The 18,834-nt window shown below is 30.1% G+C and overlaps 2 protein-coding genes across 2 annotated transcripts; both read left to right on the plus strand.

Moving 5' to 3' along the window:
* Positions 1-15,139: 15,139 nt before the first annotated feature.
* On the plus strand, positions 15,140-16,141 carry LOC110178037 (uncharacterized). The gene is made up of 2 exons (XM_020945054.2): positions 15,140-15,204; positions 15,875-16,141. The coding sequence occupies exons 1-2, from the start codon at positions 15,157-15,159 to the stop codon at positions 16,007-16,009; spliced, it is 183 nt and encodes a 60-aa protein (XP_020800713.1). The 5' UTR covers positions 15,140-15,156; the 3' UTR covers positions 16,010-16,141.
* Positions 16,142-16,968: 827 nt separating this feature from the next.
* Positions 16,969-17,629, plus strand: LOC110178042 (uncharacterized). The gene has a single exon (XM_020945057.2). The coding sequence runs from the start codon at positions 17,038-17,040 to the stop codon at positions 17,272-17,274; it is 237 nt and encodes a 78-aa protein (XP_020800716.2). The 5' UTR covers positions 16,969-17,037; the 3' UTR covers positions 17,275-17,629.
* The last annotated feature ends 1,205 nt before the right edge of the window (positions 17,630-18,834 follow it).

An 18,834-nucleotide genomic window follows, 5' to 3' on the forward strand; every position in this document is an offset into this window, starting at 1 on the left:
ATAAATAAATAAATAAATAAATAAATAAATAAATAAATAAAAAAATAAATAAATAAATAAATAAATAAATAAGTAATAAATAAATAAATAAATAAATAAATAAATAAATAAGTAAATAAATAAATAAATAAATAAATAAATAAATAAATAAAGAAATAAAGAAATAAATAAAGAAATAAATAAATAAATAAATAAATAAATAAATAAAATAAATAAAGAAATAAATAAATAAATAAAAAATAAATAAATAAATAAATAAATAAATAAATAAATAAATAAATAAATAAATAAATAATAAATATTATTAACACTAGCAATTCTAAAGTAATAAATATATTAAAACCTGTTAAAACAAGATCTATTTTAGGCATTCAAAAATATATAGAAATAACGAATAAAAGTTCTTTGTCCACAATGCAGAAGTAGGTATAATGTATATTTAAGTATAAATATATTAAGATTATATATAATATATTATATTATTATTTATTTTAATATTATATATTATATTATTATTATATTATTTATTATATATATATTTCCTCTTACATTTATTCCATTATACCCTTTTTCCACAAACTAATGGGTATTTCTTTTTCGCAAACTTAAAAAATGAAAGGCAACGACATTGACGACGGCACGCCAAAGCCAAGGCTGCGGGCCAAAAAGGCAGTGCCACCCACAGCTCAGGGGCTAAAACCCCACCCCCCTTAGCCCACCCACAGACCTCACCCCACCCCTCTCCTTATTTTATTTTTCATTTTTTTTGCAGTATTCCTTTTTCGCTTTCACTTGTGGTGGATCGCGGGACGCACTGCGTGTTTGATTACCACGCGCGGTTACACGCAAAACAACGCAATTTTCGGCATGCATGCCGCCGCACCACCACCACCAACACCACCACCACCCCTTCGGAACACCACCCAAGGTCGCTTTCAGGGGGGTGGGATGTGAGGACGTTGGAATTGGGAGCGTTCGATTCGCGGGGGTCGCGCAGCTCGTTTACAAGAAAAATCGCACAAAATCCCACTTGACAGGCGTAGTTAGCGGGCATCATGCAAATATCAGTCATTGTTTCCCAACAGCCAGCGAGGGTTGCTTAAGCAGTTTGTGGAAAGTTGAAGAGGATGCAGAGGATGCAGGGAATAATATATATACATATGTATATAAAATGGAATATAGAAATTATGGGAAATAGTAAGATATTGTAACAATGATGATATTTGGGAATTACTAGCTTAATTATTCTTGCACAATTACTTTCTTATTTATGTAAATAAATTAATTCATGTAAAAATAATATAAAATTAAAAAAAAATCAAATTCTTATAAAGAAAATTTACCAATTATTTTGACTAAAAAGTTTACAGAAAATAAGAAACTTATACTTCCTAAGGCTTTATTTATATATTTATATAGATAAACATGGTAAACTTTAAAATATTTATAAAAAATAAAAAACATTTAAAAAAAGCTTCCAAATAATACTCTAATATTTGTAGTCTTGCAGGGTCTTATAATTTCACTCAAAAGCTTCTAAAACCGGAAAGAGTCATTTCCGACCTTATAAACCATATATATTCTTGATCAGCATGAAAAGCCGAATCGATCTAAACATCTTCGGGAGAAAACAAATTTTTGAATTTTTTTTTTATTTTTTGTTGTTGTTATTTTTGCATCATTGCAAATATAAAAAATATGCAAAATTTTAAGTTTCTTAAAAATTTTAACTTAGTATGCAGATTTATAAACCTATTAAAAACTAACATAGAACAGCTTACCGAATTGAAATTAATGCATTTTTGGCTAAGTTATGAATAATTTAAATTTTGATTTTTAGTAAAAAATTGCCATATATATATATATATATATATATATATATATATATATATCGATTTAAAAATGCAAATGTTTTAAGCCTAATTAATATTGATTGCTAAACCTCAAGAATATATACACATCCCTTTCCTAAACATAGTTTCTTTTCTTATTTTCTGTAAAAATTGTTTTTTTTAAGATATTTTTGGTTTACCTTAAAATATTTACGGAAAAATATAAAATTATATTTCTAAAACTTACTATAATATTTTTCATATCATCATCTTATGTTATGTACCTTAAAATAATTTCAGAAAGCTTAAATACAGTTTGAAAGGCCTCGCAAAAATATAAAAAATAACTTTAAATACAGAAAAATATAAAATAAAAAAAAATAATAACTGAAAAGACTTTCTGAAACTTAGTATATTTTCTTTATAATTTTCTTACACTATGTAGTTTTAGAATATTATGTAATTTTTGAAACCCGAAAAACATTTTTAAAGGCCTCACAAAAATTAAAAAAATATTTTCTATATAATTCAATTTCTATAAAAAATTAAAATGCCTCTTAAAAATTAGCAAAATAATTTCTTTACACTTTATTTCTTTATAAACTCCAAGGAAAACCCTCGCTCGCCTGTGATATATTGAACATTGGCGACCGCGGGTCCCAAGAACGAACAGGACCCCGTCACCCCGTCGACTGCGGTTAATGGCTTATTTAAAAAAGGCCGCGGATGCTCAACGCAGCTTCTTTGTACATTTTCTTTTCTTTTTTTTTTGCTGTTGGTATTTTGAAAAATTGGCAAACCGCTGGCGAAATTGATACGCGGCAATCAGAGAGTGGCAGCGGCGCGGCGGCCTTAAATCATAATCAGTAAAATGGAAAAATATAAATAATGAAAATTACGCAGGCTGCTCAGTGAAATTGAAAGTATGGGGAGCTATGAGGCTCAAGGGGGGAGTTGCCAAAAAAAAAAAGAAAGAAATTTGCATAACCCAAAAAAGGAAAAAATATACACAGGGAGAGAGGAGACAAGGGACTGGAATCAACAGGATGATGATTCAGAGAATAAAACTCAAATGAAATTAATGTAATAAGGCAAGAGAAAGTTTTCAGTATTTTCTTTTTTTACATTTTATTTTGTTGCCAAGTCAATTTTACAAGCCATTGATGCAGAAGATCAAACTTCCGCCAAATGTTGTTAATGAAATATTAATGCGAAAAGGATATGCAATTGACAAGGAATTTTCCCTTCGGCTTAAAACACAAAGCTGCTGCTGCTGCTGTCTCATTTGCATATGGCCCTTGGCCCGCGTTTTCCCCGAGATTTTCCGAAACTGTCTCTAAATTAAATTACAATTTCCATCCAACAACACCCACTGGAAAAAAGATAATGTGAAAAAATCACAGCCATTAATCACGACATCCTTCAAGGCAGGACACAAACCACTCAAATGCAGTAACCCCCCCGCCAATTGACATTTTCCATTTCCCATTTCGCCGTTTTCCCTGCTCTGCTTTCCCTTTCCTCTCTCTAAAGTCTTATGCAAATTATGTCCTTCTTTGTCCTGCAGTTAAAAGCATTGATAAATCATAACCACAAGAAACGAAGAGCTTTCGATTTATTTTCATTTTTTTTTTGTTTTGAAAAATACGGGGAAAAAGGGAAATGCTCAACAGTTTATTGGCCACTTTTGAAAGGTTTTTCTTTAGACTTTTGATTAATCAGGGATTTTTTGGGGATTTTTTAGAGCAAGTTCTTTGGAAATTTTATTTTTATGAATAGATTTTTCTTAGAGGAAATTTAAAAAATATTTTTAGAAAATTTTTTAACTAAAAGAAAGCCTAGACAAGAGACTGAAATTAAAAAATATGTTTAGAATTTTTTTTACTGAAGAAAAAAGCCTAGGAAAAACTGATTAAGAGGTTTTTCCTTAAGGTCTTTTGAATAATCAGAGATTAAAAAAAATTTTTTTTTGAGCAAGTTCTTTAGTAATTATATTTTTGAAAGAATTTTTCTTGGAGAAAATTGTGAAATATGTTTAGAAAATGTTTTTACTAAAAGAAAGCCAATACAAGAGACTAATTAAAAATTAATTAATTATTATTATTATTATAATTAATTAAGAGACTAAAAAAATAGAGCAAACGGGAAATGCTCAACAGTTTATTGGCCACTTTTGTAAGGTTTTTTTTAGACTTTTGATTAATCTGAGATTTTTTTTGGGATTTTTTTAAGCAAGTTCTTTGGAAATTTTATTTTTGTGAATGGATTTTTCTTAGAGGAATAGGTGAAATATATTTAGAACATTTTTTTACTAAAAAGAAAAGCCTAAAAAAAAGACTAATTCAAAAACTGATTAAGAGACTGAAAAGAATAGGAAAAAGGGAAATGCTCAACAGTTTATTGGCCACATTTGTAAGGTTTTTTTTAGACTTTTCATTAATCACAGATTTTTTGGGGATTTTTTTAGAGCAAGTTCTTTAGAAGTTTTATTCTTTGGATGTATTTTTCATAGGAAAATGGTGAACTATGTTTAGATATTGTTTTTACTAAAGGAAAAGCTAGACAAGAGACTGTTTAGAAAACGTTCTTACTAATAAAAAAAAACCTAGACAAGAGACTGTTTAAGATCCTGCTCAAGATCCTGATCAAAAGCCTTCCTAAGATCCTTCTTAAAATCCTTTTTAAGATCCTTCTTAAGATCCTTTTTAACATCCTGCCTAACATCCTGGTCACCATCTTCTTCTCCCAGCTCTTTGAATAACTTCCTACAAGTCCTTAGATTTTTATATATATTTTTTTATATTTAATATACATTTTTTTATATTTTATTTCTATATAGTTCCTCTTGATCAATGCAACAGTTTGGCCTCCTAAAATCCTCTAATTGAAAGCCTCAAAATTCCATCAGGACAAGGATTCGATTTGGCAGAGTGAGAGAACTGAGAGCAAACTGTCAATATTTGATGTGTGTTAACACCCAGGCAAAAAGGAAGAAGGAGCTGGGACCAGGACCAGGACCACGACCAGGACCAGGACCAAGAGCTGGGAGCAGAGGCCATGTGTCAACAAGGATGGATGCCTGGCTTGATGTATTCCGCACCCCCCCGCACTTTCCTCGATGGATGGTTGAATGAATTTTGGCATATTTTTGCATGTGCACCATTTGGCAGCCGAATGCCAAAATGCCAGCCACAAACATGCGCGCCAGTGGAGCTGCCACAGGATTTTCGGAGGAGTACTCCCCCTCCCATCTAAAGGATGTGGAATTCTGTGGATCCTTCCATCGATGCCACACACACACACAGACTGTGTGTGCCAGTCTGTCATGTTGTCTGGCTGCCAAAACACATTTCACTTTGCCATTCAATATGTCAAAATCGTGTCGATAACGTTCAAAACAAGCCAAAAGTTCGTAGAGCCCGAGGGTTACAGTGGGGAGTATTACCAAAAAAAAAGGGGGGGGGTTAAAGGAGTGAAGCTGAAGCAGGCCTGATGCTGCCGCCATTTGTGGCTGCAAAATGCGGTTAAAGCCAGGCCAAAACGGTTGGTGGAGCAAGGGGGGCGTGTGAGTGTGAGTGAGACGGGGGGAAAACCTTAACACATGCGGAAAATTAGCTTCAATGTTTGATTTTTGTGGTTTTCCAAATTAATACACCATCGGGCGGGAATTGTATAAACATTTGATTACTTTAAACATATATGAATTAAAAGGTTATTTCTTATAAAGTAAAATATGTTAAAATTAATTTTGTAATAGATAAATATTAAAAAAATTGTTAATTATTTAAAAATTAATATACGGTAAAAGTTTAATTTGAATAAAGAAATATTCCTGAAAATTTCCTTTTAAATGAGTATTTTTAGCTCACGTTTTCAATAAAAATGCTTTTTTATTTATAATTAAATTAAAGTTTATATCTTATTCCTTAATAATAATTTTAGATATATTTTTATTGAAAACATAAGCTAAAAATACTTATTTAAAAGCAGATTTCCAGAAATATTTCTTACTTAAATTTATGTTCTTTAAAATATGTACTTTAATTTAATAATAAATTTAGAAGTATGCATGACCTTTCATATATAATATAAAATGTATTAAAAGGCTTTTTAGTCATTGAAAAATATTTAAATATAAAACGCAAAATTTTAAATTAAAATGGAACTGAATTCTAGGCGTATTTCTTAGATTTTAACTTGCTATAAAAAAATATGTCTATATTTTATATAAATATATATTTTTAAATAGTTATATATATGCATTAAGTAGTCTTAAACGTTTTTTTCAACTGACTTTCATATTAACATTTACTTTATTATTTTAAAATATTGTATTATTAAAATTATTGTGTTCACTATTTTCTTAACAAATATTTATAATATTCACAAAACATTTTTTGTGTTTAAAATTATATTTTTAAGTCATTAGGGAAATCTCTATTTTAACAATTAATTATGTTTACTTTTTAAACATAAACATTCATTATTTAATTCAATTATACTTTAAATAATTTAATTTAAATAAAAACTATTAAGTATATTCTATTTAAAGGCTTAAGTTTACCTTTAAAAAACAAAATCTTTCTTTCTTGGACTTAAACTTATTATAACAAATTTAAACAATTTAAAAACCTATTTTCTGAAAAATATAAATACAATAAATATTTTCCCCCTTAAATTAATTTAATTTAGGTGAGAACTATTAAGTATAATTTTTTTGAAGACTTTAGTTAACCTATAAATTAAATTCTCTTGATTTCTGTCAACCAGAACTTATAAAAACCATTTAAAACTTAAAAAAAAAAACAATTTCCTGGAAAATATAAATTTAATTTAGGTGAAAACTATTAAGTATAATCTTTTTGAAGACTGAAATTTACCTATACATTAAATTCCCTTGATTTCCCTGAATCTATACTTATAAAAACCCTATCAAACAGTAAAAAATCGATGTCCTTGAATATATAAATTCCATAAATATTTTTCCGGCACAAAAAAACACTTAAATAATATAGTTAAATATTAAACAAAACTCTTTAAAGATTAAGCAGACACCTAGGCACTGCCAAAGAGTGAGACTTAATTAATCAATTTCAAATCAATTACCGGAAATTTGTTACCAATATGCAAGGACATGAATCACCGAAAGTGCAGCCATGATAAGGAGAGCTGGCACTCGGTGCTTTTGGGCATAAACAAATCTTAGCTGTCAAAAGTGCTCAAAGCCATTGTGCTAATCTCCTGGAGCCTTGGAGCCTTGGAGCCTTGGAGCCTTGGAGCCCAGGGACCTTTCGACCGGCGAATATTGCAACTGAATGCTGCAAGGGGAAATTGCAGCCAGAGTTGCAGATGCAGAAGCATTCAATAAATCACTAAACACTTGAATGACGCTGCCAATGCAACTTGCAACACATGCAGACGCAATGTCCTCTGATCCTGCGACAGAGAAAGAGAGAGAGTGAGAGTGAGAGTGAGAGACAGAGAGAGGACAGGAAACGGAAGCCAGGATGCCGGGATGCCGGGATACTGTGAGGCAGGGCTCATAATTCAAAATTGAAATTGCAACAATCAATTGCAACAACATGCAACAAATCGCTTGTAGACTGGTGGCCTAATCACTGCACGTCCTGCCGCCCAAAGAGGGGCAGCCAGGGGTTAAACGGGGACCCGGGTTAACCCTCCTTCCCCCTTCCCCCTTCCCCCTCCCCCGTAGAAGTGACATATATAAATCTCAGTTGGAGTCGCAGTTGGCAAAGACGATGCCAGGAGGAATTGCAGAGAAAGTACGCTTTTGCCTGGGGTATGTGTCTGTGTGGGGTTAAGGGAGGCAGCTTAGGCAGTGACGGGTTAAGGGGCCAAAAGTTCAATTGTTGGGGAGAAGGAAGAAGGAGAAAACCCAGGGACCAGAGCTCACAGGAAGACGATGATGATGAAGGAGCTGCTGCGCTTGGATTAACTCTGGTTAGGAGACTTAAAAGACTACAAGGATACCCTGGAAAAGGATATCGGATATATAAAATATATAGAAAAATAAATAGAAAAAAAATATAGAAAAATATATGGAAAAATATATAGAAAAATATATGGAAAAATATATAGAAAAATATATAGAAAAATATATAGAAAAATATTTAGAAAAATATATAGGAAAATATTTAGAAAAATATATAGAAAAGTATATAGAAAAATATATAGAAAAATATTTAGAAAAATATATAGAAAATTATATAAAAGTATATAGAATATATATATAGGAATATATTTAGAAAAATATAAAGAAAAATATTTAGAAAAATATATAGAGAAATATTTAGAAAAATATATAGAAAAATATATAGAAAAATATATAGAAAAATATATAGAAAAATATATAGAAAAATATATAGAAAAATATATAGAAAAATATATAGAAAAATATATAGGAAAATATTTAGAAAAATATATAGAAAAATATATCTTAAACTATATAGAACAAGAAAGGAAGCTAACTTCGGCACGCCGAAGTTTATATACCCTTGCAGATAGAACTTCTATGAATAGAAATCCATACAATATAAATTATATATATTTGTGTTAAAAAACAATGAAGTAATACCTGCTTCCATTTCATTCACCTATACATATTATATTTGCAGTTTTACATTCACTGATTTGCATTTTTCCTCCACATCAAACGATCGTTTGTATGGCACCTATATGATATAGTCGTCCGATTTTCATGAAATTTGCCACAAAATTTAAGACTTATATAAAATGGCTATACCTCAAATTTGATGAAAATCAGCTGAAAACTAAAAAAGTTATAAATTTAATTGTATTAATTTCTCGATCGTTCCTATGGGAGCTATATGATATAGTAGTCCGATTTTTATAAAATTTCGTACAAAATTGAAGAGTATAGTAAAATGGCTATATCTCAAATTTGATTCAATTCTATTGAAAACTGAAAAAGTTAAAATTTTTTTTGTAAAAATTTTCCGGTCATTCCTATGGCAGCTATATGATATAGTCGTCCGATCCGGCCCGTTCCGACATATATACGAGTGAGAGTATATACAAGGCTAACTACAAAGTTTCATTCAGATAGCTTAAAAACTGAGAGACTAGTTTGCGTAGAAACGGACAGACGGACAGACGGACGGACGGACAGACGGACAGACGGACAGACGGACAGACGGACAGACGGACATGGCTAGATCGACTCGGCTGTTGATCCTGATCAAGAATATATATACTTTATATAGTCGGAGGTGCCTCCTTCACTGCGTTGCAAACTTCTGACTGAAATTATAATACCCTGCAAGGGTATAAAAATAAATAGAAAAATATATAGAAAAATATATAGAAAAATAAATAGAAAAATATTTAGAAAAATATATAGAAAAATATATAGAAAAATATTTAGAAAAATATAAAGAAAAATATATAGAAAAATATATACAAAAAATATATAGAAAAATATATAGAAAAATATATAGAGAAAAATATAAAGAAAAATATATAGAAAAATATATAGAAAAGTATATAGAAAAATTTATAGAAAAATATTTAGAAAAATATATAGAAAACTAAATAAAAGTATATAGAATATATATATAGAGATATATTTAGAAAAATATAAAGAAAAATATTTAGAAAAATATATAGAAAAATATTTAGAAAAATATATCGAAAAATATTTAGAAAAATATATAGAAAAATATTTAGAAAAATAAATAGACAAATATTTAGAAAAATATTTAGAAAAATATATAGAGAAAAATATATAGAGAAAAATATATAGAAAAATATATAGAGAAAAATATATAGAGAAAAATATATAGAAAAATATATAGAAAAATACATAGAAAAGTATATAAAAAAATATTTATATTTAAATATTTAAGCTTGTAACATAATTAAGAAAATTAATGAAATATTTTTTTAATAAATAAAAAGTAATTTTAAATGAAAAGACTCACATGTATATGGAAATTACCTGGAAGAGTAAGAAAGAAGAGTATCAGATTTATATAATATATAGGAAAAAAGTTTAAATTTAAATATTTAAGTTTGTAAAATATTTTTTACAGTTTATTAAATATTTCTTATAATTAAAAAGACAATTTTAAATTTAGAAGTGAAGCGATGTCTTGGTAAAGCGTACACAAAAGGGTATCAAAAAATAATGCAAATTTAAATATTTAAGCTATTAATAAAATTTATTCAATTAGTTTTACTATTTTATTATATTTATTATTTATTTGTATTAATAAAAACAATTTTCAATAAAGTGTTGTGTCAAGTTTTTTAGTAGCAAAAATTCATTCAAGAAAATATATTTTTAAAATATAATAAACATATAAAAAATTAAAAGAAAATATATTCTAAGAATATAATAAACATGTAAAAAATTCAAAGAAAAACTATAATAAATATAAATAAAATTCTGATATTTAAACATATAAAAAATAAACCTAAAATACTTGTAGTATATTTCTAAACAAATGTCAAAGCTACCTCTTTTCCCAAGAAAAAATTTCTCTTTTCTGTCTAAAATTTACATTTTATAAAGGAAACCCCAAAGGATAAAACCCTTTTGCCTGGCTAACTGTGAAAATGAAAATGAAAATAAAATAAAATAGTTGCACAGCTTTTATTTAATTTGTGATTTTTGTGTCCTTTAGTTAGTCCTGTCCTGTTTTTGGGTCCTGCAATTATTTTGATTTACATGACAAAGTCAAACCGGGCCAAGGTGCTGTACTGGCCCGATGAGGCATAGGGTATAATTAGTCCTGTTCCCCTCCCTTCCTCCCACCCTCCGCTTGCTCCTCCACTGCTAATCTGTGATTTTCCAAATTGTTTCACAAGTGTCATAAATCAATGAAATACCAATAAGTCGTCGTCGTCGTTGTCGTCCTGCTGCTGTTTCTGTTGCTCCTTCTGCTGCTGCTGCTGCTGCTGCTGCCGTTTGCAATTGTTCGAAAATGCAAATTTCGCAAAAGGATATGCCCATGCATAAATGCTGGCAGAGCGGCCAGGAAGGACTCGCAGGACTCACAGCAGAAGCCCCCAGACACGAAGCAAACATATTTCATGCAGTCTCAATTGGAATTCTAAATCAATCAGATTGAGACGACGCCGGGCGCTCCAGCTCTGCCATCTACCAGTTACCATCTAACTGTTTTGGTTCTGTGCCGTTGGACACCGTATTGTACACTGCAAAAAATCGGGGGTGTATTATAAATAAATACTTATATAGTTTCTACAACTTGGAGGGGTTTTTTGAGTGTGAAAATGGAACTTGATAGAGATATATAGCATCATATATTGCCTTTAAGCTTATTTAAATATAATTTAAAAGAATTTCATATTACTTTCTGGGTCTTAAATTAGGTTTTTAAATTATTTAGATTATGTATTCAATAAAAAACTTATTTTTACTATTATGCCTATGTAGGATGTGATCATTTCAGTCTGAAGCTTGTAACTTGTGAAGGACTCATTTCCGACCCTATAAATCATATATATTCTTGATCAGCACAAACAGCCGAATCGATCTAGCCATTTTGTTAGCAAAAAAAAAAAATTTAAAAATTTTTTCATAAAATTTTCATCATTAATATTACATTGTTACAATTTCAAAAATGGTCAAAAGTTGAAATTTTTTAACATGCTAAATTGAGTATGTAGATTCTTTAACCTATTAAAAACTATCATAGAACTGGTTTCCGATTTAAAATTAATGCATTTTTGGCTTAGTTATGAGTTTTTCAAGTTTTAATTTGTGGGAAAAAATTACGTATAAAAATAACTATAAATATCGATTCAAAGAATATTGATAAGTGAATAATTTAAGCTTAGTTAAAAAAGATTTCCAATACGATTCTTTGAATCAATTGCAATTGCAAGTTAGTTTCCTTTCTCGTGTTTTTCTATAGCCCTTTTCTTATTACAAAAATTATATTTATTTATTTTAGGTATCACATTGATTAAAAAAATCATGTTTATATATTTTTGAAGCCTTATCCTTCTTAGCGAAGTTATTAATATTTATTTCTTGAAGTTAATCGTATCTAATTATTCAAAATATTTGCTTATACCAAATAATATTTAATTTAATAATTAATAATAAAAAAATATATATTATGAAATAAATAATTTAATAAATAACCATTTAAAATGGATGCTTGAACTAAATATCTTATAAAAATAATGATATATAATTATTTTGTAACCTTTATATATATTTATTCCTTGAACCAAATTTAATTTTGGATAATTAAAGTTGTATTTCTTTATGAATATAATATTTAAGAGACCTAAATTATATTTTAAGCAACTTTTGACATTCACTTCTCATGCTATATAGTATTCTTTTTTTCTTTTCAAATTCTATTGTTAACTAATTAGTTTCTTTATTATTTTCCTTATATTAAAATCCTTGAAATGAACCTCCTATTATTTCGCTCAGTGTCCCCAGAAAACTGGCAGGACTCTCTGTGCATTAAGTAAGACACAAATCATAATCGTTCCGAATGCAGAAGGGGGGCTTTTGGGAAGGGATGCTTTTGCATCTCTAGGTGCCAGCTGGACAAGGATCTCGGTCCTCGTCCTCGTCCTCGTTCCTTGCTTTTTGGGGGAAATGCAAAATTTCAAATATGAATTGAACTGATATATTAATGGCCACTTGAGTTGCAACTCGCCTCCTTGCTGGTCCTGGGGACGTTTGTCAGCAAAAGTAACTGCAACTTCCGGGGAGGGGGAGAACAGGCAGCAAGGACAGGCAGCAAGGATGGCAGGATAATGGGTAGGGGGGGGAGTGGAGGATAGAAGGTAGGGATGGATGGCATTTTAGACAACCTGCTCGGTGTTGGCATTTATAAATCAAAATTTTGGGCCAACAACCTGCACCGAAGGACATCGCCGTGCATCTCTCTCTCCCACTCACTCTTACTTGGTGCTTATGTAATTGCCAGGACCAGCACTGCATCCTGTCACCTCTCTCCCGCTCCTCTCTCTCCTCTCTCTTCAAGGGGGCAGCAACTTATCTCTCGCCTGCCCATATAAATAATGACAAGCACGACGACAAATAATAATGCACACCAACACAGGCAGCAGGCAGCAGGACACAGGACATAGGACGCAGGACGCAGGACACAGGACACAGGACATGCAGCAATGGACAATAGGCCTAAAAGGAAAAATATCCTTGTGTGCGTGTGCATAATATGAGAATTTATGTGCGGAAAGGATTGAAAATAAATTTATGAATTATATTGGTTAGAAAATTGCATCTACTCAAGGATATCCTTAATGTCTGCAGGATATGCGAGCACTCCTTTTGCCCCAGCCTCAATTGCCATTGTTCTCTATGGCTATCTGTTACATTCAACAATGTCCTGATTCAATTTATTGTTTGTTTGATTTGCATTCAACTCGGAGACCGGAGACAGTCGCCAGATTTGCTATATATATATATATATATATACGAATATACGAATGGATATATGTATATTTGTTGATCAGCGATAACAGCTGCAATTTGCAAAGGAAAGTGCTTTTCGAATCATCATCAGTAGCCCCCCCAGCCTCATCCTTATCCTTATCCTTAGCCACATCCTCATTTTTAGCCTCATTTTGTGTGGTAAATAAAAATCTGCGAGAAAAATCCTGCCTGGCGTTGGGGGGCTTATCGTAAAAATCCAATAAACCAAAGGTTTTTGCGGTGACTTTTATGATTCCTCTCCGACTTTTTTATTTTTTTCTGGTATTATGTCGTTTATGATGCACGGAGAAAAATTAAGAGAAGAATTATATAATGTATAGATAATATTAATTTAAAATAATAGGAAAACTAATTGCTGATAAGCAAGGAAAATATAAATATGTATATCAGACATTTTTAGGCTGCTTAAAAATTGTTCTTAAATTTATTATATTCAAAACAAATATGTATAATAGTGTAAGATATATATATATTTTTAATTAAGACAATTTTAGTCCAAAATCTAACCTTAAGTTTAAATATCGACTTTATAACTCATTTAAAATATTAATCATTGCCTTCAAATATAATTAGAATCAAATCGAAAATGTATTATAACCATGTCTAAAATATTCGCATTTTTTCAATCGATATTTTTGTATGAGAATTGTATCGATAAATCCAAATTTAAAAAACTCATAACTAAGCCAAAAATTCATTAATTTTAAATCGGAAAGCTGTCCAATGTTAGTTTTTATTACATTAATAAATCTGCATACTCAATATAACATTTTTTTTAATTTCAATTTTCATCAATTTTTCAATGTTATAATATGAAAAAAAACCGATAAAATTTTGAAAAAAAATGATAAAAAAATTTGTTTGGCCAGATATGTCTAGATCGACTCGGCTTTTCATACTGATCAAGAATATATATGATTTATGGGGTCGAAAATGAATATTTACTGAGTTTCAAGCTTCTGACTAAAATTATATTGCCATTTTTTAAGTGATAACTTATTTATATTTTTATATGATATTTTTTTCGACAAATCAAAGTTTAAAAATCTCATAACTAAGCCAAAAATGCATTAATTTCAATTCGGAAAGCTGTCCTATGTTAGTTTTTATTACTTTAATAATTCTATAATCTTTAATAAAATAATATTAAATTTAAGCAAAAAATACAACAAAAATAAATTCAAGTGTAGAACTCCCTGTAAGTTCGATGGGGAAATATACTTCCGTGTCTCATGTTCGATTCAAAGGTAAAAGCAACTGGCAATAAAAGTTTGCCAAGACATTTATGACCAAATCTAGATGCTGGGGATCAATGCCAATCCGAATATATGTATATATATATCCACATCCCATGGCAGTTCATCAAATATCTGGCGACAGGTCACGAGTGTCGCAATCTTGAGTGGCTTTTGGGATTAATTCAGACGAATGACGAGGGGATGGAGAAGCTTTTAGGCATCCCAGATACGTGCCCTTAAAGATACTTTAGTGTCACACAAAAACCACTATTTATTGGCACGTGATTTTGTGACGAGCACAAAAAAAGAAAATATAAATAAAAACAGTCCACAAAATATATAAACGAGTCTTTCTAATCGGAAACTAGATACAGGTCCAGTGCACATGATAATTGCCGGCGAGTTGAAATAATATTATTACAAAATCAACACCTCAATTTAATATTTAATGTGGCATGGCAATTACTATTGCAATTACACAGTCACCTATTATATGCATATATATATTATATATAATATATAGTTTCTGTTTTGGATAAACAAAGCGGGGCCATAAAAGGGAACCTTTCGGGGCCAATGCCAAACATTCGACATCAAGATGCGTTTCTATCTGCTCTTCTTTTTCGCCCTGAGCTGTGCCCTGTTGGTGAGTGATATAAATATTTTCTATATAGAAAATATTTTAAAATATTAAAAAACTAGTTTGAGACTTTTTACTAAGTGTGAAAACCATTTGTGTCATTTTTAAGCTGTTAAAAAATGTATAATCATCTCAAAAACAAAGTTTTAACTAAGTAAAAATATTGTAAAGTAATGGCAAACCATTATAAATGTTCTAAATTCAATTGAAAAACATTCTAAAATATTTTTAAAAAAATTAAAACCACCAGAAGCCTTTTCAATAAATAAGGAATATTTTAAAATATTGAAAAATCAATACTAATATCAAAACAGAATTTTTGAACAGCCTTTACATATGTTTAAAAATACAACAAAAAATTAAAAACGCTTTAAAATTAATCTAAGCATTTAGCATTCCTAAAATATGTTTTTATTCTTCGTAAAAACATTATAAATTAGTCATACATGTTTAAATATATTTTAAAATTGAAAGAAACATTAATCCCAAGATTCTAGCACACCTAAAATGTCTTGTAAATCATCAAAAGCTTTTTAAATATTTTACAAGTTCTTTAAAATATAAAAAAAAATTATATAAATATCAAACTCACTTTTGAAAAACATTTAGAAACATTTAGCAATATAAAAAAAATTAATTAAAAATATATTTAATATCAAATATTTATATTTTCCAGCACTTCTCCACGGCTGGAGTGAATGTGGTTCGTGGCCTGGAGTCTGTGGGTCATCATCGCAACTCCACTGGAGGTCCACCACGTGGAGCTCCACCACCACCACCACCATCCACGACGGCTAGCTCATCGGGATAATTCCAGGATAAAATTCTTGCAAGGATACCCATTGATTTACAACCGAAATGAACCCAATTGTGAACACAATAACTATGTAGTTTTTCAGCTGTTTTAAATAAAATCACGTTTTCCAGCAAATCAAATTAAAAATTTTATGTTTAAGGGAAAAAGGGAAACACGAAAAGCATACTAAGCATATAAATATGTAAATTATTTAATATTTGAAGGCAAACAAATTATATATGTTGAAAAAATATGGGAGAAAACTTGAAACTGTTAATTTAACATGAATTTTCTTGAAAGACTGCTCTTAAAATGAAGTTTAATCGTAAAAATAAAATTTAAAAATATTTCAGAAGCAAGTATATAATAAGGTTTTTGGTTAAATATTTTTCTAGATATTTTTATGGCTCACATATAAATTTGTTTTAATTTTTTGTAAGATTTAACTCATTGTTTTAGTTTAATTAAATTCAATCAAGGCTAACAAAGGCTTCTTTATCGTATTAAAAAATCTCTGACTAATCAACAAATTACCTTAAAAAATTGAGATTAAACTATTGTATTATTAAACTACTAACTTGACAAAATCTCCGTTAAAAAAATAGCTTAATTTGTTGCAGCTAAAGAGTTTTTCCCCATTTTCCAATGAATTGAATGAATTAAAACCGATATGCATCGGCATTAATGCGCTAAAAGTCAAGGGAAATCCCTGGGAATTAGATATATCTGATGCAGCTGGATATATAAGCATATATACATATGATCATATATATATATATATGAAATGAATAATAGGGGCGTGACCCGTGACCGCAGCAAGGTGAGGCTGCAATTTACAATCGCATTTGTTGATATAACACATAAATTGTAATTTTATTATTGTTGCCAATTGAATGGAACTGCAAGAAGTGTCTGTTCCCTCCATATATTCATTTAAACATATATATTTATATATATATAGATCGGTTAAAGCTGAGCTCTGACATTAGTCAGTTGCTTAAAGCCAACGAGGATCGACGCATTGTCACAGGAAAATCATCATAATGGCTTTCCATTTTCTCACTTTTTCACATTTTTTCGTCCTACTAACTGTGTGGGAGTCCCTGCTCCCTCTGGGAAATGCGGTGCCCATTGGTGACCATCCGGATCATGCCGGTTGTATTAGGATCACCATCATCAAGCGACCATTGGGTACCACAACGTCGACCACAACCACAACCACGACGACCACGACAACGACCAGAGCCACCACGATGGCAACCACAGTGGCCACTGGATAAAAGGAATTGGACAAAATTTTAATAAATAATTTTTAACCTGAGATAAAGGAATTACAAAAAAAAAAACAAAAAAAACAAGAAAGGAATCTAACTTCGGGAAGCCTAATCCTTGCAGTTTTGCAATTAAATTATAGAATCAAATCGAAAAACTATCATCATTAAGCTTAAAATATTTTCATTCTTTGATTATATATTTATCGATATTTTTATATGGCAATTTGTTCGATAAATCATAGCTTTAAATATTCATAACTTAGCCAAAAACGCATTAATTTTGATTCGGAAAACTGCCCCATGCTAGTTTTTATAAGGTTAATAAATCTGCATACTTATCTAACAAACCAAAAAAAATAAATATTTTTTGTAAAATTTTGGCAATTTTACTCCCTACAAAATTTTGAAAAAAAAAATATTTTGCACCGAATGTGGCTAGATCGACTCGCCTGTTCATGCTGATCAAGAATATATATGATTTATGGGGTCGGAAATGATTCCTTTACAGCATTATAAGCTTTTTACTAATATTAGGGGTAAAATAAGCTAAAATCTGGCTGTAAAGGAAAATGTTTCTAAAATATTCAAATCTCTTATGAAAAATAAACTTTAACTATGAAATTATATCTAATTTTAATTAGCTTTAGCTTAAATATAAAGAAGTGGCAAAATATCTGGTAACTTAAAAATTACAATCCTGGGAAGATGATATAACCTCAGCTTTTTTGATTATTTACTATTTTAGAGAAGTTTACATTAATAAAATATGAATAATATAATATTTAATATAAAACTATGCTTTGAAATAATATATTTTATAATATTATTTAGTATAATGAATAAAAATATACTGTTAAACATTTAGTTGAGGCATCCATCCCAAAATCATTACATATTTTTGGTCAGACACTCGAAATGCAATCTGACCACGCCCACTCCCCAAGGTGATGTAAAATGGGCTGAAATGGGCTAAAAAAAAAGTAGAGAAAAGCCACCGCACAATGCACAAACGAAGCTGCCGAATATAATTAAATATTTTATCGCATAAAAGTGCCAAAAATGAAACGACAACAAGAAAAGTGAGCAGCCGGCATGCGTTATTCCTTCTGGCTGCCAGCAAAACCATTGTGCTTTTGAAGGCACTGAAAGCAAATTTGATCCCTGAATTATATTACTTATATATTTTTATATAATATATATATTTTTTAAATTTTATTCAAGCCTTAAATTAGCTTATAAGTTGCTCAAAATAATATTTTCTTGATTTTTCTTTCCTTGAAAATGATACAAGTTTTATAATCTTAGCTTTTCTTCTCTGTAATTTTGTACATTTGCTGTCCAGGTAGAGACCCTCACTCTCTCAGAGCCCTCTAAGCCCGTGGCTGACTGTCCCCCTTTTAACCCCTTGTTGCCCCCTTAACCCATGCCTTCTAATTCTGTAAGCTGACATTGTTTTGGCAGGCAAAAAGATTGAGGCGGGTGAGTGAGCCAGAGGAACGAAAACACATGTTCCCCGCAAACAATAAACCCGCAGCGCAGCTTACCCTTTAACCCCCTGTTGGACCC

This window comes from Drosophila serrata, unplaced genomic scaffold (genome assembly GCF_035046125.1).
Source record: "Drosophila serrata isolate PLE 108 unplaced genomic scaffold, ASM3504612v1 contig_292, whole genome shotgun sequence".
NCBI lineage: Eukaryota > Metazoa > Arthropoda > Insecta > Diptera > Drosophilidae > Drosophila > Drosophila serrata.

Bases quoted from the DNA above. Each gene is read 5' to 3' on its own strand.
- LOC110178042 (XM_020945057.2), top strand. From the start codon at position 17,038: ATGGCTTTCCATTTTCTCACTTTTTCACATTTTTTCGTCCTACTAACT.
- LOC110178037 (XM_020945054.2), top strand. From the start codon at position 15,157: ATGCGTTTCTATCTGCTCTTCTTTTTCGCCCTGAGCTGTGCCCTGTTG. The intron at 15,205-15,874 runs GTGAGTGATATA...TATATTTTCCAG, and splicing joins CCCTGAGCTGTGCCCTGTTG to CACTTCTCCACGGCTGGAGT.